This window comes from Dendropsophus ebraccatus, chromosome 8, assembly GCF_027789765.1.
Source record: "Dendropsophus ebraccatus isolate aDenEbr1 chromosome 8, aDenEbr1.pat, whole genome shotgun sequence".
Lineage (NCBI taxonomy): Eukaryota > Metazoa > Chordata > Amphibia > Anura > Hylidae > Dendropsophus > Dendropsophus ebraccatus.
Window position 1 is genome coordinate 94,635,509 of NC_091461.1, and position 25,927 is coordinate 94,661,435.

General features: G+C 45.5%; 1 protein-coding gene across 1 annotated transcript; it reads left to right on the plus strand.

Moving 5' to 3' along the window:
- Positions 1-8,351: 8,351 nt before the first annotated feature.
- LOC138799640 (transmembrane protein 176B-like) lies at positions 8,352-25,588 on the plus strand. The gene is made up of 7 exons (XM_069981098.1): positions 8,352-8,455; positions 19,458-19,673; positions 20,508-20,621; positions 21,764-21,820; positions 22,002-22,238; positions 23,648-23,764; positions 24,831-25,588. The coding sequence occupies exons 2-7, from the start codon at positions 19,467-19,469 to the stop codon at positions 24,897-24,899; spliced, it is 801 nt and encodes a 266-aa protein (XP_069837199.1). The 5' UTR covers positions 8,352-8,455; positions 19,458-19,466; the 3' UTR covers positions 24,900-25,588.
- Positions 25,589-25,927: the final 339 nt, after the last annotated feature.

Consider the following 25,927-nt stretch of genomic DNA (forward strand, 5'->3'; position numbering starts at 1 on the left):
CACAACACTATTCACTGTATAAAGTGATTGTAATACTGACATTATAATATCATATTCTATACTAAGGAGACGTGTATAAGTTGGAAATAGATACATAAGTGTACACAGCACTATTCACGGTTCCATGACTATGTAGGGTGGTAATGCCAGTACACAGCATGATAACTATACATCCATAACTGGAAACAGGTTATGCTGATGCATAGAGAAAGAGTTCTATATTTGTTATGGTCATATATGTGCAGACACAAACACTCAATTATAATGAACACGCCCACACATGACATTGACAGTGAGTCATGAACCCTATATAAGATGGTAGTTACCAAGATGGAGGTTGGTTGGATCAGGGCTGTACAGAAGGTATGAGCCCTATGTCACAAGAAGGATCCAGAGCCTTCAAGGAGAAGGTTGTGATGTAAGCGTGAGGAATCCATGATGGAAGTGTGAAGGAAGGAATGTCTCCCAGGATGCTTGAGTGAAGCAACAGCTGCCTGAAGCTCGTGACGATTTGTAAGACAAACCCTTCACTTCAAAGGACTCTCATATGAACTATGGACACTAAGGGCTGTACGACGTTTCTCTGATATTCTTTTCTATTCAATTCTGTAATTTCACTACTTTTAAAGAAGAAGCAATAAATCTCCATTTTATAAAGAAACCTCTCTGATGTCATCCTACTGCGGCGAGCCATAAACTACGGTTGCTATTGCCATTTTCTACACAAACGTTCCGTGAAATAGGGCCATTAGGCTATGTGCAGACTTTGTAAGAGACCAGGCGTAGCAGTAGTAGCTGTGTACCTTAGTAGTACATAGCCACTACTTTAACCCCTGTCCTCCCCCACATTGTTTGTTAAATCGCTAAATGCTCTTATGCAAATTACTAGCATAAGAGCATTTAGAGCGTTGCTCAGGGCCGAAAAACATCACCGCGCCCAGCCCGCCTCCTTCCTTCCCGCTCTATACAGGACGGCTGCGCAGGGAAGCAGTCTTGTCAGAGACGGGCTGCTTCCCGTGCATGCGTCAACCCCCAGGCTGCCGCCGATCCTCCCGGAGGTCCCTCAAGACGTAAGTATAAAATAAACTTTATACTTACGTATACCCGCGGGAAGAGCCCGCTATGCAGTTATGAATATGCATAGTGGGCGGGAAGGGAGGGAGCGGGCTATGCGCGGCACGGCATTGATCTCCGGCCCAGAGCAGCGCTCTAAATGCTCATATGCTAGTAATTTGCATAAGAGCATTTAGAGATTTAACAAACAATGCGGGGGAGGAGAGGGGTTAAAGTAGTGGCTATGTATTACTAACATACACAACTACTGCGGCAAATCTTCTTCTTCTCTGGGAAGAACTGCTGATAGTGCCGCTTTCAAAGGACAATCTTCCACAAACACTGAATGCTCATAGGGTTGTTACCCCTTCGTAAGTCTGTCTAGCAAACTAACAGGAATAGAACAGTATAAACATTAGGTAATATTTTCATATTAAATAAGTTGCAGTGCCTGCCTTGTGTGTCCAGCCATCTAGACAGTTGTCAGACAGAGTTCTTGCCCTTTTCTCAGAACAGAGTTGACGCTATACCATATGAATATTACAATATAAGGCTATGTTCACACTACGTATATTTTCGTATAACTACGGTCGTTGTTGCCAATTGCAACAACGGCCGTAATTTATACAAAAATATACGTGCCGTTGCTGCCTATGGAATCCCGGCTGGAGCATATACACATAGTATACGCTCCGGTCGGGATCTCTAGTGGCGCCGCAAACAACTGACATGTCAGTTTTCTGCGCCCTCTATTCATTGAATAGCGGCCGCAGAAAACCCTGTCACTGCACACTATGGACCGAGCGGCTCTGGCCGCTTGCTCCATAGTGTAAAACACCTATAAATTCTGGATTCTTGTGATAAACGTCCTATACCCCAAAAGAAAACAGGGATAAGGGGGGGAAAAAAGATAACCGAACGGTAATAGAAACAGAACTAAACACCTATAAGACCCATCCGATATGCAAATGAGCAAAAATGTCAATTGAATTGGTACAAAAGAACTTTATTGAGAAATATCGCAACAACAAATAGGGACAAGAAAGAAAAAATTAAATATAAAAACAAACAAAGACCTGGGAGGTGGGAGACCAAGCATGAGGGGAGGTATATGTTTACAAAATAAAGTGCAAGTGCATATATACAGTACTCATAAGTTTTCAGTATGCAGTCCGGTTATAAGCATATTATAAAGTGCAAGTGCTCAAACATAACCAAAAAACACAAACTGCATAGCAAAATCTAGCAAGGTATAGGCAGGTGCACATAAACAACATTACCCAGGGATATGTTTCCCAGCCCCTCAGGACTCCCACCTCACACTTCTCCAACGTCGTTTCGCTATTCGCTTCTTCAGAATCCCTGAAGAAGCGAATAGCGAAACGACGTTGGAGGAGTGTGAGGTGGGAGTCCTGAGGGGCTGGGAAACATATCCCTGGGTAATGTTGTTTATGTGCACCTGCCTATACCTTGCTAGATTTTGCTATGCAGTTTGTGTTTTTTGGTTATGTTTGAGCACTTGCACTTTATAATATGCTTATAACCGGACTGCATACTGAAAACTTATGAGTACTGTATATATGCACTTGCACTTTATTTTGTAAACATATACCTCCCCTCATGCTTGGTCTCCCACCTCCCAGGTCTTTGTTTGTTTTTATATTTAATTTTTTCTTTCTTGTCCCTATTTGTTGTTGCGATATTTCTCAATAAAGTTCTTTTGTACCAATTCAATTGATATTTTTGCTCATTTGCATATCGGATGGGTCTTATAGGTGTTTTGCTCCATAGTGTGCTGTGGGGAGTTCTGATGTGGGCGCGCACGGTTGTGCCCGCATCAGAACTCTGCAGCCCTAAAGATCATCTGGCCGGTACTGCAGTACCGTCTGGGATGATCTTTTCAGAGATCGGCCGGGTCACGGAACGGCCGGTCTCATACTATGTATGAACATAGCCTAAGGGTAGATTGATAGCTGAGCTGTAATTGGTTGCTATAGGAAACAAAGAACATTTTCACATTATGACTCCTCCCCATGTGTGAAAACAACAGGTCACATATATTGACCCCCTTTCCCTATCCTTCATAAAGCTTTAACAACAAGTCACGCTATGCAGCAAAATGCGTCCCCTAGTCCTTTAGGGTAGGTTCACAAACCTTAAAAAAAAATATGGCCGCAATTTTAAGGTCAAAATATGGTTGTCTTTTCAATATAATGATGCGCATCAATAAAGTCAATGGGAAATTGGAAGGCAGTGCACTAACAGTACAGAATAATGGATTACGACTGTCTAAATAACAAACATGCCATTATTTACCACTGGCTCAAAATTACAGTTGTATTTAGCTTTTATTTAACTGTGTGTGAAACTAACCTTAAGGCCTGTTTACACGTCAATTCTTTGAGTGAAGAGTGGCAGAGTACACATTACATTGAAACATAAGGCAGGCAGGATACAGAGCCACGGCAGAATATCCACCTGTGTGAACAGGCCCATTAAAAAGTGCTGCAACAAGACATATCCTGCAGACTCTCACATGGTAGTCCAGGTCCATGTGACATTTGACAATACTGACCTGATGCAGCCATGTACATCCAAACACATTGCCCCCGACCCACCTCATGGTGGTCCATGTCACAATACATAAAGGTTCAGCATCCCAACACCTTCCCCCACCCTGCCCCATCACAATCTATAAGGGTGCTGCAGTGTCAGGGTTCAATAAAGTCACCAAACCATGTGCATCCCAACAACCCCCCCCCCCCCCATATATGCCTTTATGAGAATCTATAATGGTACTGCAGGGGTTAATAGTCCCATACTCATGGGATCCATAAGGGTACATCAGGGCTGATGAGTCCTCATCAGATAGCAGCACTAAGCAGAGTACACCACATCACACACACAGCACCACACACACACACCACATGTAGTAGACAATCACTGACACACACGCACACAGGCAGCAGCCGGCACAGTATTTTGCAAAGGAGCTCTTCTCAGGGCGGTTCAGTGGGCAAATGCCCGATGTGCCAGATTACCAATCAGGGCCTGGTCAGCTCATAATGTAAGGACCCTATTACACCAACAGATATCTGACAGATTTTTACAGTCAAACCTAGGAATGGATTTGAAAAGAGGAGAAATATCATTCTTTCCTTTATCACCTGTTCTCTGTTTATAGTCCTTTCCTGGCTTTGGCTGCAAAAATCTGTTGGTGTAATAGGGCCCTAAGTCTATGGGGCCTGACTCTTTCACTAAAACAGGGAGTGCGGGGAGCATCCTGTACTGCAGTGTGGTCCTCTCCTTGTTCTTTCTCACGATCTATACAGGTCTGAATGATCAGACCAGGACCGATCAAAATTTTTCACGTCATAAGTTTTTTTTAAAACGACAGTGACACTTTATATATTTAGGTTTACAGCTTCATGAACCTATATACAACAATTCTGATCTTCTAAACAAAAACAGAACAAATCTTCATATTCTAAGTACAGAAATAATGTTAAAAACCTACTGGAGAATAAGTTTTAAAACCTAGATGACTTGTACTAAAATGTAATTTCTTAATCAAGGGGTTAAGGTTGTTAATCCCCAAACAATTTCCAGTACATTTGTGTAATACTATAAAAGTTTATGTAACCTTTCTTTCACCCCTGAAATACTCCAAACATATTCCTCTCCTATTAGTTTGTCGCCAAACTACGTCTTTCCTGTATAGACTCGGCCACAGTTCAAGAGGTTATTATTTCCCAACTCCAACAAAATAAATTTCCTGGACCGGACGGTTTCATTAACCAGTACTATAAAAGTGTGTCTCTGCTCTCTCGTCCCATCTTGTCTTTTTACTTAATCATTTTATGTCATCAGGGACCGTTCCCTCTGAGATGTTCTCTGCTCTCAATCGACTTTCATCAGTGATTGTCCTTGTCCGGCGTAGAATGAGAGCACTATACATTATCTACATTATCCTTATCTAAGGACTTCTTCTTGACTTGCTGACTATCAGCAGGACAAACATCCAAGTAACTCCAAATCCTACAATCTGCCGAAAAGTCTTTGGTCCTTATGTGACCAACATTAACAACCAGGCTATACAATTGTTCGGTGGAGGAAGCGGGGGTGGTGGGTTGTAGGTCTATGCTGTTTCTGTAATTCTTATAGATGTGTATAGGAAACAGAATAGCACAGTAATCTACTGTACCTTGTTTCCATAAATTGTAGCTCACTGTGCCATGCTGTTTCTGTAGTTACCATTAAAATCTATGGCTACTGCAGAAGCAATTTGGTTATTTTTATAATATTGGCCACAAATCCAGGACGTAATGCAAATCTGGCATAAACGTCTAAGCTGTGACTGCTCCTTTAAGGTCCTGCAGGGGTTAAAGCGCCTCCCTCTTATCCACGTCTGTATATACTGGTAGAGCGGATCTGACTTCCTGCATTCTGAGGCAGAGAATAACTGAGTGCGTGTGAGCTGAGGTAAGGAGGGGTGAGCTATCCTGTGATTCTACCGTATATAGATTGTAACACGTAGGGGCATGAAAGGTGCCACTCACTGGCGGAACTACCGCCGTAGCAGCCGTAGCGGCTGCTACGGGGCCCCGCCGCATCAGAGGCCCGTGACGCGGGCCCCTGGAGCTGACATATCCTGCAGCTCCCGGCGGCTGAGCATGCCTCCCGGGTGCTGTAGCCGGGCGCCGGTCCCGTGCTCCTCCCGACCCGGAGACTCCTTTCCCCAACCATAGGGAAAAGGAGTCACTGGGCCAGGAGGAGCACGGGACTGGTCCACAGCGCTCCTGTCACCCACCGTCTGATGCGCGGCTGCCGTCTGATGCCGCGTCCTAGCCCCGGCAGCGCGCGCGTATCATAGAGTTCTGTGTGGGCTTGTGCTGCGGCCCCGACTTCCGGCACAGAGACGTGTGCCGGAAGTCGCGGCTACAGGCCCACACAGAACTCTATGATACGCGCGCTGCCGGGGCTAGGACGCGTCATCAGACGGCAGCCGCGTATCAGACAGGGGGTGACAGGAAGAAGGCTCGACGGGGGAGCGTGTTGTTAGGTGAGTTTTTTTCTTTTTTTTAAACTTGCTTTTCTCGGGGGGGGGGGGGAGAAGGGGGCATCTATAAGGAAGGGGGGAGGAGAGAAGGGGGCATCTATAAGGAAGGGGGGAGGAGAGAAGGGGGCATCTATAAGGAAGGGGGGGGGGAGAAGAGGAGGGGGCATCTATAAGGAAGGGGGGAGGGAAGAAGAGAAGGGGGCATGGGCATCTATAAGGAAGGGGGGGAGAAGAGGAGGGGGCATCTATAAGGAAGGGGGGAGAAGAGAAGGGGGCATCTATAAGGGGGGGGAGAAGGGGGCATCTATAAGGAAGGGGGGAGGAGAGAAGGGGGCATCTATAAGGAAGGGGGGAGGGGAGAAGAGAAGGGGGCATGGGCATCTATAAGGAAGGGGGGGAGAAGAGGAGGGGGCATCTATAAGGAAGGGGGGAGAAGAGGAGGGGGCATCTATAAGGAAGGGGGGAGAAGAGAAGGGGGCATCTATAAGGGGGGGGAGAAGGGGGCATCTATAAGGAAGGGGGGAGGGGAGAAGAGAAGGGGGCATGGGCATCTATAAGGAAGGGGGGGAGAAGAGGAGGGGGCATCTATAAGGAAGGGGGGAGAAGAGGAGGGGGCATCTATAAGGAAGGGGGGAGGGGAGAAGAGAAGGGGGCATGGGCATCTATAAGGAAGGGGGGGAGAAGAGGAGGGGGCATCTATAAGGAAGGGGGGAGAAGAGGAGGGGGCATCTATAAGGAAGGGGGGAGAAGAGGAGGGGGCATCTATAAGGAAGGGGGGAGAAGAGAAGGGGAAATCTATAAGGAAGGGGGGGGGAGAGAAGGGGGCATCTATAAGGAAGGGGGCATCTATAAGGAAGGGGGGAGGGGAGAAGAGAAGGGGGCATGGGCATCTATAAGGAAGGGGGGGAGAAGAGAAGGGGGAATCTATAAGGAAGGGGGGGGGGAGAAGAGGAGGGGGCATCTATAAGGAAGGGGGGAGAAGAGAAGGGGGCATCTATAAGGAAGGGGGGAGAAGAGAAGGGGGCATCTATAAGGAAGGGGGGAGAAGAGAAGGGGGCATCTATAAGGAAGGGGGCATCTATAAGGAAGGGGGGAGAGGGGGGCATCTATAAGGAAGGGGGGGAGAGGGGGGCATCTATAAGGAAGGGGGGGAGAGGGGGGCATCTATAAGGGAGGGGGGAGAGAGAGACCATCTATAAGGAAGGGGGGGGAGGGGGACATCTGTAAGGAAGGGGGGGGGGAGGGGGGCAGCTATAAGGAAGGGGGGGGAGAGGGCCATCTATAAGGGGGGGACACCATAGGGGGAGAGCAGGCCATCTATAAGGGGAGAACATAGGGGGAGAGGGGGACAACATAGGGGGAGAGGGGGATATAAACGTACAACATTGGGGGAGAGGGGAACATCTATAAGAGGACAATAAAGGGGGAAAGGGGGCCATCTATAAGGGGACAATATAGGGGAAGAGGGGGCCATCTATAGGGGGGGCAACATAGGGGACCATCTATAAGGAGACAACATGGGGGGGCATCTATAAGGGGGACAGCGGAGGGGGGCAACATAAGGAAGCTATCTATAAGGAGGGGCGACAGAGAGGAGGGCCATATACTAAAATGGGATCACATAGAGTCAGCCTACCCACTAAATGTGGGTGTAAAGGGGCCAATACAGATGTGCAGTATAGAGAGATGAGGATGGTGACAGAGTGTGGAGCCTAATATGTCTGTCTGGCAGATTCTGTGGATTCGTGGCCCGGAGAAGTTCTCATAACGGCCCAGGACAGAAGGAAAAGAAAATGAAAAGGGAAGAACTCCGATCAGAGAAGACGTCTCCTGTAAGTCACCTGATGTAACTGTACTGTAATTTATATGGTGTACAGGACCTGTGTAGAGCTGAGTGTGTTGATGGCATAGTGGTCGATCGAGAGGGGGGGGGGGGGGGGCGGGGGGGGGGCGGGGGGGGCGGGGTTGGGGGGCGGGGGGGGGGGGGGTAGGTCTATGCTGTTTCTGTAATTCTTATAGATGTGTATAGGAAACAGAATAGCACAGTAATCTACTGTACCTTGTTTCCATAAATTGTAGGCGTAGCTCACTGTGCCATGCTGTTTCTGTAGTTACCATTAAAATCTATGGCTACTGCAGAAGCAATTTGGTTATTTTTATAATATTGGCCACAAATCCAGGACGTAATGCAAATCTGGCATAAACGTCTAAGCTGTGACTGCTCCTTTAAGGTCCTGCAGGGGTTAAAGCGCCTCCCTCTTATCCACGTCTGTATATACTGGTAGAGCGGATCTGACTTCCTGCATTCTGAGGCAGAGAATAACTGAGTGCGTGTGAGCTGAGGTAAGGAGGGGTGAGCTATCCTGTGATTCTACCGTATATAGATTGTAACACAAAGGGGCATGAAAGGTGCCACTCACTGGCGGAACTACCGCCGTAGCAGCCGTAGCGGCTGCTACGGGGCCCCGCCGCATCAGGGGCCCGTGACGCGGGCCCTTGGAGCTGACATATCCTGCAGCTCCCGGCGGCTGAGCATGCCTCCCGGGTGCTGTAGCCGGGCGCCGGTCCCGTGCTCCTCCCGACCCGGAGACTCCTTTCCCCAACCATAGGGAAAAGGAGTCACTGGGCCAGGAGGAGCACGGGACCGGTCCACAGCGCTCCTGTCACCCACCGTCTGATGCGCGGCTGCCGTCTGATGCCGCGTCCTAGCCCCGGCAGCGCGCGTATCATAGAGTTCTGTGTGGGCTTGTGCTGCGGCCCCGACTTCCGGCACAGAGACGTGTGCCGGAAGTCGCGGCTACAGGCCCACACAGAACTCTATGATACGCGCGCTGCCGGGGCTAGGACGCGTCATCAGACGGCAGCCGCGTATCAGACAGGGGGTGACAGGAAGAAGGCTCGACGGGGGAGCGTGTTGTTAGGTGAGTTTTTTTCTTTTTTTTAAACTTGCTTTTCTCGGGGGGGGGGGGGGGGAGAAGGGGGCATCTATAAGGAAGGGGGGAGGAGAGAAGGGGGCATCTATAAGGAAGGGGGGAGGAGAGAAGGGGGCATCTATAAGGAAGGGGGGGGGAGAAGAGGAGGGGGCATCTATAAGGAAGGGGGGGAGGGAAGAAGAGAAGGGGGGCATGGGCATCTATAAGGAAGGGGGGGAGAAGAGGAGGGGGCATCTATAAGGAAGGGGGGAGAAGAGAAGGGGGCATCTATAAGGGGGGGGAGAAGGGGGCATCTATAAGGAAGGGGGGAGGAGAGAAGGGGGCATCTATAAGGAAGGGGGGAGGGGAGAAGAGAAGGGGGCATGGGCATCTATAAGGAAGGGGGGGAGAAGAGGAGGGGGCATCTATAAGGAAGGGGGGAGAAGAGAAGGGGGCATCTATAAGGGGGGGGAGAAGGGGGCATCTATAAGGAAGGGGGGAGGGGAGAAGAGAAGGGGGCATGGGCATCTATAAGGAAGGGGGGGAGAAGAGGAGGGGGCATCTATAAGGAAGGGGGGAGAAGAGGAGGGGGCATCTATAAGGAAGGGGGGAGGGGAGAAGAGAAGGGGGCATGGGCATCTATAAGGAAGGGGGGGAGAAGAGGAGGGGGCATCTATAAGGAAGGGGGGAGAAGAGGAGGGGGCATCTATAAGGAAGGGGGGAGAAGAGGAGGGGGCATCTATAAGGAAGGGGGGAGAAGAGAAGGGGGAATCTATAAGGAAGGGGGGGGGAGAGAAGGGGGCATCTATAAGGAAGGGGGCATCTATAAGGAAGGGGGGAGGGGAGAAGAGAAGGGGGCATGGGCATCTATAAGGAAGGGGGGGAGAAGAGAAGGGGGAATCTATAAGGAAGGGGGGGGGGGAGAAGAGGAGGGGGCATCTATAAGGAAGGGGGGAGAAGAGAAGGGGGCATCTATAAGGAAGGGGGGAGAAGAGAAGGGGGCATCTATAAGGAAGGGGGGAGAAGAGAAGGGGGCATCTATAAGGAAGGGGGCATCTATAAGGAAGGGGGGAGAGGGGGGCATCTATAAGGAAGGGGGGGAGAGGGGGGCATCTATAAGGAAGGGGGGGAGAGGGGGGCATCTATAAGGGAGGGGGGAGAGAGAGACCATCTATAAGGAAGGGGGGGGAGGGGGACATCTGTAAGGAAGGGGGGGGGAGGGGGGCAGCTATAAGGAAGGGGGGGAGAGGGCCATCTATAAGGGGGGGACACCATAGGGGGAGAGCAGGCCATCTATAAGGGGAGAACATAGGGGGAGAGGGGGACAACATAGGGGGAGAGGGGGATATAAACGTACAACATTGGGGGAGAGGGGAACATCTATAAGAGGACAATAAAGGGGGAAAGGGGGCCATCTATAAGGGGACAATATAGGGGAAGAGGGGGCCATCTATAGGGGGGGCAACATAGGGGACCATCTATAAGGAGACAACATGGGGGGGCATCTATAAGGGGGACAGCGGAGGGGGGCAACATAAGGAAGCTATCTATAAGGAGGGGCGACAGAGAGGAGGGCCATATACTAAAATGGGATCACATAGAGTCAGCCTACCCACTAAATGTGGGTGTAAAGGGGCCAATACAGATGTGCAGTATAGAGAGATGAGGATGGTGACAGAGTGTGGAGCCTAATATGTCTGTCTGGCAGATTCTGTGGATTCGTGGCCCGGAGAAGTTCTCATAACGGCCCAGGACAGAAGGAAAAGAAAATGAAAAGGGAAGAACTCCGATCAGAGAAGACGTCTCCTGTAAGTCACCTGATGTAACTGTACTGTAATTTATATGGTGTACAGGACCTGTGTAGAGCTGAGTGTGTTGATGGCATAGTGGTCGATCGAGAGGGGGGGGGGCGGGGGGGGGGGGCGGGGGGGGCCCCAATCAAAAGTTTGCTATGGGGCCCAGCCATTTCTAGTTACGCCCCTGGTGCCACTTACTATGTGGGAGGTGGGAGCAACTAATTTTAGGTGACCGAAAGAGATTGCTGTAACATATAGGGGGAGATTTATCAAACTTGGTGTAAAGTGAAACTGGCTCAGTTGCCCCTAGCAACCAATCAGATTCCACTTTTTATTCCTCACAGACTCTTTGAAAAATAAAAGGTGGAATCTGATTGGTTGCTAGGGGCAACTGAGCCAGTTTCACTTTACACCATGTCTGATAAATCTCCCCTATGGCGTCTTATTACGTTACTATTAGTATCTAGGGCTCAATGGATAGAAATTTTGTGCAGAAGTAGGTAGATAAACAGTAATATTGAGGAGTATTGATGAGCGAACTTGCAGAATGTTCAGACTGGTTCGTCCAAGCCCCAGTGGCTGCAGAAGTTGGATGCAGCCCTACAGAGTCTTGAAAAACAGCCATAGGCAGCATCCATGGTTTCCTTGCAGCCCTAGAGCAGCATCCATCTTCTGCATCCTCCGAGAATTAAAGGAGAAGTCCGGCGAAAAATATTTTTTTATGTTATTACTGATGGAAAGTTATACAATTTTCTAATGTACATTAATTATGGGAAATGCTCCTATACTGCTATTTCCCTTAATTTAGTGCACCAGGAAGTGTTAGAATTCTCTCAGAAGCAGTGACGTCACGACGAAAGGTGTAATTCCTATGGAGTGTCCAGCAGGGGGCGCACTATATATAAAAGTCAATGAGTACCATTGACTTCTATATATAGTGCGCCCCTGCTGGACACTCCATTGGAATTACAATGGATGTGTATATAATGTAATATACAGTGTTTTTGATTGAATACATTTATGAAATACTTTGGGGAGCAAGGGTCCTTGCTCCCCAAAGTATTCCATAAATGTAAGCAATCAGTACATCACAGTAAGCCCGCCGCTACCGAACGCCCGCCGCTGCCGCCTACTCTCAACTACTACTCTCCCCACCTGCTCATAGCATGTGCAGGTGATGGGAGAGTAGCAGCCGGGTTATATGGCTGAGATCGCCGCCGCGATGCCGCGTAGGGGGAGCCGCTCATCACTGCAGCTATCATCCCCCTCCGCTCCCCCCTCCTGCTGCTTCCTTACTCTATGTGATAGCTGACTTCCTGCCCGGCCGCCGCTCTCCGTTCACACGTGCCGGCGGCCAGGCAGGAAGTCAGCTATCACATAGAGTAAGGAAGCAGCAGGGGGGGGGAGCGGAGGGGGATGATAGCTGCAGTGATGAGCGGCTCCCCCTACGCGCCATCGCGGCGGCGATCTCAGCCATATAACCCGGCTACTACTCTCCCATCACCTGCACATGCTATGAGCAGGTGGGGAGAGTAGTAGTTGAGAGTAGTCCACAGCGGCGGCAGCGGCGGGCGTTCGGTAGCGGCGGGCTTACTGTGATGTACTGATTGCTTACATTTATGGAATACTTTGGGGAGCAAGGACACTTGCTCCCCAAAGTATTTCATAAATGTATTCAATCAAAAATACTGTATATTACATTATATACACATCCATTGTAATTCCAATGGAGTGTCCAGCAGGGGCACACTATATATAGAAGTCAATGGTACTCATTGACTTCTATATATAGTGCGCCCCCTGCTGGACACTCCATAGGAATTACACCTTTCGTCGTGACGTCACTGCTTCTGAGTGAATTCTAACACTTCCTGATACACTAAATTAAGGGAAATAGCAGCATAGGAGCATTTCCCATAATTAATGTACATTAGAAAATTGTATAACTTTCCATCAGTAATAACATATAAAAAAATAATTTTCGCCGGACTTCTCCTTTAAATGCACAGCGTTCTGGTTCAGGCTAAGTTGGGAAGTTTGTTTATTACTAGTGAGAGCCAAAGAGGTTGAAGAAGCAAATTCTGCAGGGACTGGTTATGGCTGGAAGTTATTATGGTGGTCTGGACTGGTTGGAGAAGGAAACTGAGGGAGAATGGCAGATCAGAGAAGACATCACTGGATGTAACTGCAGAGTAGTGATGGACAATGCACCGAAATATTGATACTACTATCGATATTTCGGGCAGAAAAACGGTTTGGTACCATGATTTCCTAGTATCAATACTCTATGTTAAGCTGCATAATGGCACAGCTTAACATAAGGTATAGTCTGACACAATTGACAGCTGCATTTAACCCCTCCCGAGCTGCTTCATATGCAGCATGAGTCTGTTGCATATGCAACGGCCCCCACTGCTAATGATTGTGGCCCGCGGCAGTCATTTAACCATTCCCAGTACAAAAGTGGGGTCCCTCGCACCCTTCAGTTCCCCAACCACCACCCTTCCTCCAGGGCCCGCTAGTACAGTGGCACAACAACTCCCAGCATACCTTCTTGTGGGGAGTTGTTGTGCACAAGAAGGTATGCTCGGAGTTGTTGTGTCAGGAGGCTGCTAATGTACTACAACTCCCAGCAGCATACCTCCTTGTGCACTTCAAAGCCCCCCCCCCCCCCCCCCCCAGCATACCTCTTTTTGCACAGGAGGTATGCTGGGAGTTGTAGTGCACAAGAAGGTATGCAGCTGGGAGTTGTTGTGTTAGGAGGTTGCTGCTGCACAACTGCAACTCCCAGCATACCTCCTTGTGCACAAAGAGGTATGCTGGGAGTTGCAGTTGTGCATTAGCAGCCTCCTTATACAACAATTCACAGCATGCCTCCTTGTGCACTACAACTTCCAGCATACCTCCTTGTGCACTACAACTCCCAGCATACCTACATGTCCACTACAACTCCCAGCATACCTTCTTGTGGGGAGTTGCAGTGCACAAGGAGGTATGCTGGGGATTGTAGCGCACAAGTAGGTATGCTGGGAGTTGGAATGCACAAGGAGGTATGCTAAGATGTTGTGTCTGGAGGCTGCTGCTGCACAACTGCAACTCTCAGCATACCTTCCTGTGCACTACAACTCCCAGCATACCTCTATGTCCACTACAACTCCCAGCATTCCTTCTTGTGGGGAGTTGCAGTGCTTAAGGAGGTATGCTGGGAGTTGTAGTGCACAAGGGGGTATGCTGGGAGTTGTAGTGCACAGGAAGGTATGCTGAGAGTTGCAGTTGTGAAGCAGCAGCCTTTTGACACAACATCCCAGCATACCACCTTGTGCACTACAACTCCCAGCATACCTTCTTATGCACTACAACTCCCAGAATACCTTCTTCTTACGCACTACAACTCCTAGAATACCTCCTTGTGCACTACAAATCCCCATAATAAGGTATCCTGGGAGTTGTAGTGCATAAGAAGGTATGCTGGGAGTTGTAGTGCATAAGAAGGTATGCTGGGAGTTGTAGTGCACAGAGAGGTATGCTGCGGGGTAGAGGGGAATTAAAAAGTGTAAAAAAAGGTGTTTTAAAATAAAAAAAAGTGAAGAAAAAAAAAGAAACAGACATGTATTTGGCACCCATTGCTACCAGCCTAAGTCCCCTGGCTCTGGGCCATGCCACCCCAAGCACAGCAGCAACAATGGCTGCCACACAGAACCACACAAGTGTGAACAGTGCAGCATAATAGATGACAGTGTCATTCCAGGGATACCGGAAGGAAATTTGGCAGCTGAAATTCATGTTCCAAACTACTAAACAATGCTTTTATTTTCCTGTGCAAAGGGTCCAAAAAAAACGCCCAAAACATACAGCCATGCTATGTTGCAATTTTGTATCCAGAAAAACAATCTACGTAAATGTACTTGAAACATTTGCATACATTTCACTACAGAAGTCAACGGCTACACTAACACATATGTTTTCATATATTTATTGAGTAGAAAAATGCGTGCATTAAACATAACACAAAACACAGTGTGAACCTAGCCGAAGATTTGTCTCGTTCAGCACACCACCCATTTGGTCCAGGCGTTTTTAATTAACGGGACACTACAGGGTTAACACCTAGTTTCTTTCAGTTTGTTGGCAGGGAGCACATGGGAAGGTGGGCTCAGTGATCCATTGGCATTAGTGTGGTGCTGTGTGCCAGTTATTGTTGCCTTATGCTGTATCTGTGGGCACTGGGGTTGCAGCCATAGTGGTTGCCTCCCAACTTGTCGGTTGGCGACCCACTTGAATCAGATAGATGTGATGTGGCAAAATGTATGATAACTACCTGATGTTAGTTCTGTTATTGCTGTTAGTAATGGTCCTTTTACACGGGACGATTATCGTTCATTTTTGCACGATAACGATCGAATTCGAACGATAATCGTACGTGTAAACACTGCAAACGATCAAACGACGATTGAGAAATCGTTCATTTTGATCTTTGAACATGTTTTTAAATCATCGTTGATCATTCGCAAAAAATTCACAGATCGTTCAGTGTAAACAGTCTTTCAACGATTTCCCCTATGTGTGAGATAGGCTTAAGCGACCGCAAAACGATCGCAAAACGATTATTCCGTACTATGTATCGTTCCGTCTAAACGCTGATCGTTATAAAAAAAACATTGTTCATTCAAAATCGTTAATCGTGCGATCGGGCGAATTATCGCACCGTGTAAAAGTACCATTATGGTGCGTTTACACAGAGAGATTTATCTGACAGATTTCTGAAGCCGGGCTGCGGGCGCACGATCGCAAAACGATTTTTCCGTACGATATATCGTACCGTCTAAACGCTGATCGTTATTAAAAAAAAATCGTTACTTCGAAATCGTTAATCGTACAATCGGGCCAATAATCGCCTCGTGTAAACTTAGCATTAGAATAAAAGTCTCTCAGATATACCTGGGCCTTGCCAAATTGGTAAAGTAGTGTGGCAGCTGCAGTCTGCCGCGAGTATCAACCAAACACATGAGACCAGTGTTCAAGCTGATTCTGTTGATTATGGGAACAACCCTTAGTTTACATTTTAAAGTGACTGTACCACCAGGCCCAGGCTAAAGCACTGGAGGCGGGCTGACATGATGGTACAGTCACTTTAACAGGAAAGTTGCAAAATGGAGGAGGAGGAGGAGTAAAAAGGAGGACGCAGGGGTCTTCACACATTCTACATAAGAAGTCATTGTTTTATGGTGCATTTACAAAGGGATTTATCTGACACATTTTTTAAGCCAAAGCCAGGAACAGACTAGAAGCAGAGAACAGGTCATAAAGGAAAGACTGAGATTTCTTCTCTTTTCAAATGCATTCCTGGTTTTGGCTTTCAAAATCTGTCAGATAAATCTCTCTGTATAAACACACCATCTGTCTCCATCCTTCTTAGCTGTTATCTATTGGCAAAGACTCCTAGTCCAGACCTTGAATTAAAGCAAAAAAGCTTAAAACAACAACTAAATTCCAATACCCATACAGCATAGTAACAGAGGGGGAGTGGACCATAACTTTCCAAAACAGAGGCAATAAAATACTGACTGATTCAGGCTGCGTTCACACTACGTATATTTCAGTCAGTATTGCAACCAAAACCAGGAGTGGATTAAAAACACAGAAAGGCTATGTTCACACAATGTTGAAACTAAGTGGATGGCCGCCATATAACAGTAAATAACGGCCATTATTACAATATAACAGCCGTTGTTCTAAAATAACAGCAAATATTTGCCATTAAATGGCGGCCATACACTCAATTTCAACATTGTGTGAACAGATGCTTTCTGTGTTTTTAATCCACTCCTGGTTTTGGTTGCAATACTGTCTGAAATATACTGACTGAAATATACATATACTGACTGAAATATACGTAGTGTGAACGCAGCCTCAGATATAGACATACACTTTTGAGAAATAAGAAGAAGAGAAACTCTGTTCTGGGACACTGCAAGTATACATTTTAAGAATATAACACATATAAAATGGACTCTCAACTCCACAATAGGGATGTGCGGCTATGTCTTTCTTTTCAAAGAGGTTATCCAGGATTAGAAACAATACAACTCTTTTCTTGTAAAAGAAAAAACCATTCTAAGATGTGAATGTTGCACTTCTAGTTGTTACTGATACTTTATTGTTATGTGCCTGTATATACTAAAACAGTTGTACCTTGGTTTAAAGAGTAACTTGGATTGAGAGTGTTTTGCAAGAAGAGCTCAACAGTTTTTCAAAATTTTAACTTGGTTTAAAGTGACTGTACCACCAGGCCCAGGCTGAAGCATTGGAGGCGGGCCGACCCACCCTTAGTGGGAGGAAACCCCTGCCCTTCTATGATAGGGTTCCTTTGATTCTAATGGAGTCACGTCATGGAGGGGCTGGAGTTTCTTCCCACTAAGGGTGGGTCGGGCCGCCTCCAGTGCTCCCTGTTTTATTGGTGGGAGGAGGAGTGGGGGAGGGCATGGACTGCACACTGGGGTCTACAGCACTGTATTCTGACCCAGGAAGTGGCAGATCCACTTTAGGCTGGGGACAGGACTGGAGGTAATCTCTTCATAGCTGTAACCCTTCTCTCCCCAGACAGAGAACGCTGCATGTATGTGCCCACATCTGCCCTGCTCATTCCTTCTTGCTCCCTGAAGTCTCTGTCAGCCCTAGTGTTTCCCATCCTCTCCATTACTGTACAGTTACTGATAATGTGACATATTCAGCTGTTTCTAAATGTTTGTTTCATTTGTCTTTTTGGGGTGTGGAACCAATTGTCTGCATTTCAATTATTTCTTATGAGGAAAAAAATGCTTTGCTTTAAGAGTAGATTTGGATTTCATGCACAGTCCCGGAGCGAATTATGCTCGTAATCCAAGGCACCACTGTACTCAGTTTATTAGCTTTTATTGGATACCTGGACCACATTGAGCTCAATATGTTGTCTTGGATTTCATTCACATCTGCACTACGGGGGGATTTTTTATTTTTTTTACCCACTCTCCCTCTGGTGCCCAGAAGTTCTGTTCTGCCGGTTACATTATCACATTTCCCTGTAGTTAGTTATTTAGCACATTATACGCTCCAGTCATCTCTGCTGCTGGGCGGCGGCGAAATGCATTCCTAGGGGATCTGTGCCGGGGTCATCACGGATCGCGGCACGGATCGTGTGAATGAAGCCTTAGGAGACAGCAAGGTACATATAGGGGGACATTTATCAAGTTTGGCGTTCAAATACGCCAGTCTTAAAGCCCCGTCCCCAGTTCCCAAGACAGATTTGCAAAGAGACGCACAACTCTTATTAAGTCCACCCAGGCCTGCGCCTGGCACAGAGACTCTGCCCCTGCTTGGGAGCAGATGTAGATTTGTGCCATGATTTACGCGTGTGAGCAGGCTTAAATTATGATAATAAGGCGTGGGAGGAGGCCATAGCTCCCCCACCTTGACATTCCCCCTACCCATCAGGCAAGCTGGTCATAAGGCTGGTGTACACCATGGAAAAGGGGTGAATATGCCCCTTTTCGATGGTATACACCTGGGGCGCAGCTCCATAAATGCTTCCCTAAGGGTATGATTGGTTGCAGGATGTTATACCTGCCTTCCCTATACCAATAATACCTTATAAAACATAAACCCATATAACTCCATCATTAAATAATACCTCTTTTCCCCAATAATGACACTACCACCATATTTGAAAAATGTTACGATGGCTAAGTTTATTAACACAAATAAACAGATCTTGGTAAAACATCTCTTCAATAAAAATATCCATATAACTTACTATATAAAACATAATAACAACATACATAGCAGCAGATCAACAAATCACAGTGTAAGGACTACCTAACTTGCCCCAAAGTAGAAGGTCCCCTAGAGACCCCATTTTTTTGCCCTAAGCAACACTCACTGACCCAAAGACACCCATTCCTACTGCAAATGTTTTGCCCAACAGGGCCCACCATAAGTTTGGTCAGGTGCACATCTTTCACTCATGCACCCACTTTCCAATTTGCCTCCCCTTCTAACCCACCCCTACATACCATCCACCTACTCTTACTGTGTTAAATAGGGAGGGAGGTAGGGGGGACAGTTGGTGGGTGGGTGGAATTTTATCCTTCCATATTAGGCAGGCAATGTTGCACTTTCTCCCGCCGCTGCCTATATATCCCCCAGAGTCCCACCTCTCACATGATCCTACATTCTCCCTTAGGGGCGGGACAGGTGGTTAGTCACGCCGCACTACGCTAGGGCTGCGCCCATGCTCCATTGCTTTCCGGAGCAGGGACTCTTGTTTTCATGGTGCTCTAAGCTGATGGTATAGAGTCCCCTGGAAATGTAGAGGGAGCAAGGACGCCTGTCAAACACAAGATTCCAGGTCTTGCAATTTCTAATTGTGATAGATAGAGATGTCCAGATTGGCCAATAATCTGTATGTCTATAATAATGAGATCAATATCAACTAAACTGACAGTAATTCTAACTATCTTCTATTTACTATGTATCTTTACTCTATTACAATGCAACACTTGGCAATGAACACGTTTCCTAGAATAAAAAATGTTTAGTTTTATAAAAATATTGACAACCTCTTTTATACTTTAATTTCCCCTTGATTTTATTTCCCATAAGCTTAAAACCATGACTGCGACAAGCACTGTGAAGACTAAAGATGGCAATGTCTCCTGTGAGACTGCGGAGGGAACCGTGGTGCACATCAACATTAACCAACGTTCTGCCTTTGACTGCTTGTTGGATACCTTCAAGTTGTTCCGGCAAATGAAGAAAAGTGGGCCAAAGACCGAGACCTCACGTGTGACTGGTCCTGCAGCCTATTTAGGTTTTGGGGTAAGCTTAGGATTCGTTTTCTATAATAGTTTATTTTTGCAGAAGATCAAGTATAGAGTTCTTGGTCCATCAAGTTTAATATAAATTGCCTATATTTTGCCCTGCTAAAGAATATTTCTGACAGATGAACAGGTATAGAAGGTGAACAGATCAATGGGAGCTGTTCTCCTCATATACTGTCTATCTTGCAGCATTCGCAAACAATAACAAATCGCAATCCGTAGAAGATTTAAGGAACTTTTGTGAAAGATCCGGCTCCTGAACCTAAACAAAGCCCACTATACTGAGATCAACATCATTTAAACACCAAATAATACTGCCACGCAATGACCACATATCACCACCCCACAGTGACTAAATACTGTATTATCACCAATCCTCTGATATTAGCATAGTGCACCACAGAATATACGTACAGTAGCAGAGAAATCAGTCTATTATCTCTTTGGTAATATAGATATGCATATGCAATATGCATATCTGCTCGCTGTGCAGGGGCGATCGGTGCCACCCCCTCAAGGGACGAATGATCTGCCGCCTGAGGCGAAGTCTCCACTTTGCCTCATGGCAGATGCAGCCCTCTCCGTCATCAGTTATACAATTTCTTGATAAAACTGTTCTTTCAGTAGAGATTGGGAGGTTAGGTGGTCTTATGTTTGTGTTGGGATGAATGGTCGCTCTTGACCGATGGTGAGATTATGTCATCTATTCCGTCTGTTAAAGGATATTTCTTTGTATAGGTCATAAAATTTGTCGCAATTTTAGTTTTTAATAAAAAATTGTTGATTCTAAAAAAAATTACATATATAATCATGTGTTTTCCTCTAAATCTAGGTCGCCTATATTTCCTTGGGTTTGGTCTCTGTAATGTTGGCCATTATTATACAAGTGGTACAACCACGCTGGACCATCTTCTATTTAGGGCTTCACTTCTGGGTAGGATTTCCAGTAAGTATCATTACATTATAATATGTAACACAGAACATTGCAGCTCATCTCTTCTCCGCCAAGTCAGGCAGAATATAAGTGACTGTCAGCTCTCCGCTCTGCTTTGCTGTCAGAGTATATGAGAGAGACTACCCTTTAACACAGCCTGTCCTGCTTTAGCATTGCACCAGAGAATGGGATCCGCCCTGCACCTCCATGGTCATTATGGCACCTGACATAAAATTCTGCCCAGGACACAGAAGTACAGCCACAGGGTGACAAAGACAGTTCTCATCTATGTCATTTCTGAAAACAAACTGCGTTTTTGTTTTTTGAAGTGTCTTAAAGGTGGTCTTCAATACCAGATCAGTGGGGGTCCTACTCCCATTACCTCTGTGATCAACTGATTTAAGCAGAGCTTGCTTTGCACTACATATAGTTAGTACGGTAGAAAAAAGACACAGGTCCATCAAGTTCAACCCTTTCTATTGCTTATCAGACATGGTTCCATCCATTTACTATTAACTGGACTTGGTATTTTATCTCATCTCATTCATGTGTAGAGGGAAGTCAATCCATTATACTTACCACTCAGCTCCCCTTCTGTGTCCCGGCTCGGCAATTGCTTCAAAAAAGGATCAAAATAGAGCAATTTTAAGTATATTTTTTGTTAATTTTATGTAGTAAAATAAAATAAAAGTTTATATAAATTGAATATCGCTGTAATTGTACTGATTTGAGAAACATAGATAACATGTCAGTTTTACCACGTGGCAAATGGTATACAGAGTCAAAGTAACCCTTAATTTAAAAAAAAAATTTCAGTAACCAATAATTTATTTTCCCAGTTTCGCAGCAAATTTTATGGAAAAAAATCAAGTGTATAGCTGCATTTGGTAGAATTTGTGTCTCAAAAAATAAAAGCTTAGATGCGTCTGTAGATGAAAAAATAAAAGCGGTATTGGCTTTCAAACCCAAGGAGGAAAAAACAAAAGTGCAAAAACAAAAATTCACTAGGTCCTAAAGGGGTTAAATAACCTACTTTCATGACCTACTTTCCTACTTTCACTACACAAATGACAGAGAAGTCATGTTAACATGTCTGAAAATATATTGCTTGTCTGTTTGGAGAGCTCACTTTACCTTTTGATTCTTCTTTATAGTTCCTTGTATCTGGAGCACTGAATCTTCTTTCGTTTAAGTACCCCAACAAAGTCTGGGTAAGTATTGGTCTTTCTCTATAAACTCTGCTACTATGGTTGGTGCCTTTTAACTTCCTAAAACATGAAGGGGGAGGGGGAAGAAACACATAGTTTGGACGCTAGTATTGAGGCTTCCATTGTGCATTAGTAAGACTGTCACTAATATTTTTTCTTTTTTCTTTTTTTTTTACCTACATAGAGGATATTTGCCTTCATTTTCCTTTTAGGCAACCTTGGTGTGTCTATTGCGGGCTTGGTTTTCACAGCTGCAGATGTCGATCGTTTAAGATGGTGGTCAGACTCTGAAGATGTCTGTAACAATCTTCGTAATGGTCGTAGGAATTACTGGGATCCAACACCGGCTCCAAGATATCAGGATGATTATCAATATGATTATAACCTGGACATATGCAAATCCGAACTTCAGTCAGCCAAGGTTAATAATAGTTATCCTATTGAAGAAACTTGTGAAATAGATAGATATTATATTTAATATATCTTTTGTATTCTAAATTTCCTGGCCAGAAAAAAAAAAAAAAGAGTCTATACAAAGACTGGTACTGTTAATATCAGTCCTTAGCTACAGGTTAAATGCAATTTCCCTGTCTCAGGGATATTCACAATAGGGTCAAATTTATAGTACATTAAAAAATAGCCCCCGCCCCATAACAAAAATTAATTTCACCTCCATATATAACTATTTTATTTTTATTTTTATTTTTCATTATAAAAATCTAAATAGCAAAAAAAAAAACTTAGTTGGTATTAATACACATAGAAATGTATAGAAACGTTATCTATCCCCTACGGTGTTAGAAATGAAAAAAATACCCAAATCACTGTTTTTGGTTACCATACATCCCACCAAATCATGGAATAAAAAGCATAAAAAAATGATACTACTAGAAACTACAGTTCACCTTGCAAAAAATCAGCCTTCACATCTCTATCGACAGAAAAATAAAAATTAAGGGTTAGAAATGTAGCAATGCAGAACAATAAAAGGAAAAAAAACGTTCACACATATTGCGTATTATAAGTACGCCGGTCTTATAATAAGTCCCGCCCCCTTTTTTGCGGCAGGATTCACTAAGAGGCGTGCGCCCCTTAGTGAATCCGGCTGGCAAGGTGTTAAAATCTGCGCCCGGCGTACCAAATCTGCACCTGCTTCCAGCAGGTGTAGATGTGCATCATGATTTGCGCCTGCAAGCAGGCATAAATCATGATAAATGAGGAGCGGGAGGAGGCCACGCCTCCTCCCTGCCTCATCACGTCCCCGCAAGCTCCGCCAGCTCGCACATTGGGTGAGCGGGGCGCACGGGAGGCGTATGCCAGGGAGAAGGGGCGAATCTGCACCTTCTCTCTGGCGTAAGCTTAGTAAATCGGGGGGATTGATGCAAAAGTTGACGTAAAAAATCTTGAGACTCCCTGCAATGAGTTACAGCCTTGGAAAGTGCGCTTCACTCCCCAACCGGACACCTGATCTAACTGATAGGATTCAGGATCCACCTCCCTGGCTATAACTGATTGCAGCGGACCTCAGGACTGAGACTTGTACCATCCTAACTTTTGACAATAGATGAAAAACAGCCGTCACTTCCAGAGCTTCCTAGATGGCTGTAAACCTCCAGGCATAGGATCCTAACATTTGTGGTGTGTACTGTACATTCGATACATCAAAAAGTCTAATAGTAGGATATATACAAAAGAGAAAAGGCTTTGCGGTACTCCCCATCTGTGTAAATCCTCCATTAAGGATAAATCAAGATCAAATAAAACAATTGTTTCACTGTTTTAAACTTTTCTTGTTTGTTTACAAAATATATATTTTCTTTTTATTCCCAGAATTTACAAGCCGGCTTGATAATAATGACTTTGCTGCTGATGATCTGGGCTCTCTGCCTCTCACTCTTTAATGTGGGCTGTAGATTGAGGTCATGTTGCCGTTCCTGCACACTGCCGGTAAGTGATTCGATGTCACATATCACTAAAAGTAATAATCCTGCAATAGGTGATGCAAATATAAAACTAGCAGATATGATCTTGCTTGATTTTCTAATGTGTTAGAGGTTCATTTAAGGATGTTCCGATGGGGTCATATATAGTATATGTGTCAGAAAGACTAGGGAACTGGACAACACTGGGCAGGTGATGTTCTGGCCCTGGCACCCACCCCGCTGTCCCTGTCTAATTGCCTCGACTGCCCCAGACGGCAGCGGACAACTGGCCGACAGTCCCTAACCTATGCAGATGAACAAGCACAAGACAAACACAAAAACAAGTGGTCAGAGGTCTGGGTCGGCAACTAGCAGTCAGCGCAGTACAAGAACGTAATCCAAGGGGGTAGTCAAACAGTCAAAGGCCAGAAAGTTGGGGAACCAGGAATAAATCAGGAACAAGTGCTAGATCAAGAGTAAACTCAGGTAAAAGGGAGAGGCCTAGGCTGGTTTATATGGGAGGTGAAGTCCCAGCCCCAGAACTGATTGGGGCCTGGGACTCCAACCTCCAATGTACACCAAAGCTGACTGGCAGCTGCGATCCTCCGGTGGGCCCCCAGCTTTAGAACCTGCACAAACACTGACTGACATGTTTGTTTCTCATTGGTTCTTCATTGGTGAACCCCAGTCCGACACTACCATTGGCGCTCGCCAGGGACACTGTCGGTGCTAAAAGAGGGCTGGCTTTGCGCTCCTAAGATACAGGGAGCGGTGCACGGTCAAGCCCTGACAATATGTGATGTATTTTATCCTATATAGGTGAGTAGGACATAAGGCAGAAGCCCTGGTTCCTCTCTGGAATATCCATGATGATATCTGTGCTTTTTTTTACTGTTACTGTACACTCCATTGAATGGTTTTTGCTATTCAGAACATTGCAGGGTGGGAAGTCATGCACTGGCTCCTCCAACTTATCCTGGTTAAAGGATTTAGCATGAAAAGGTCAATGGATGAATCTCTGTAATGGTCTGATGTATTACATATCATTGTCATGGTAAGATAACATAACATCCAAGTGTCATCTTTTACAGAGAACTGAGGAGGAAGACGATGCCCCGGTGGTTAAACCAAATCTTTCTGATGACATTATCATTGCCTAAGAAGAAGACAACATAGAGGCATAATCTGCTAATCACGTGTGAATTATATATATATATAAAAAAAATTACTATACTATATACATTACTATATACATTCCACTTTTATTATTCATAATTTCTGATATGTTATGATTATTACTTTATGATTCACAACAGATAGAGCTTTATCAATACTGGCAGCTCCACCTTATCTGATACCCACAGCTCCCATGATTCATCAGTTTCATGTTTTTAAGCAAGTTACCATTATGAATGGAATTTTTGTAGCACAAACATCAAATGATAACCAGCTGTATGCGTCCATTACCAAGCAAACTGCTTGCAGCTAAAGTTTCTTCATAGCAGCCATCATGCAAATGCTACATGGGATCACAGTCTAAGGTTCTCACAACGGAATCGGCGCTGAAATTCATGTCAATTTTTTGAGCGGAGAGGCGCTGAGAACAGAGGCACACAAGGCCTCCCATTGAAATACATAGCAGGCAGGATTCTGCGCCAATTCCGCGGGCAGAAGTTCTGCACAGAATTTCTGATATACAGCATTTCTGATATACATGATCTCTTCACACGGTCACTTCTATCATAATCAGACATATACCTGTTACTTGCCAATTGGCTATGTAATCTATGTAATGCTTTGTACCTGATGTGTATTTGCAATATATAATTAAAAAAAAAATCACATTTCACTTGCCTTCAATTGTTCTAACTAATTTAAAGAATGCGATACAGTATTTTGTTAACTTCTCTAAATCCTCATTTTTGCTGTGTAGACTCTATTTGCTAGATTTCTATTTATTTGTAGAATGAGTTGGGCTATTTGCCTCCAGCAAATCACAGGTACAAGCAAAGGTACAATGAACAGGCTGGCACTGTACTGGGCCAATGATTTTCATGCCACAGTACTGGGAACTGTCTTCACAGATTATGTAGTCTCACATCATATAGGGACATGCCCCAATTGTTAATTTACAGCTGACAATCATACCTTTCTAGTAAGTTCTTCTTTCTCGGACATCCTCAGATGA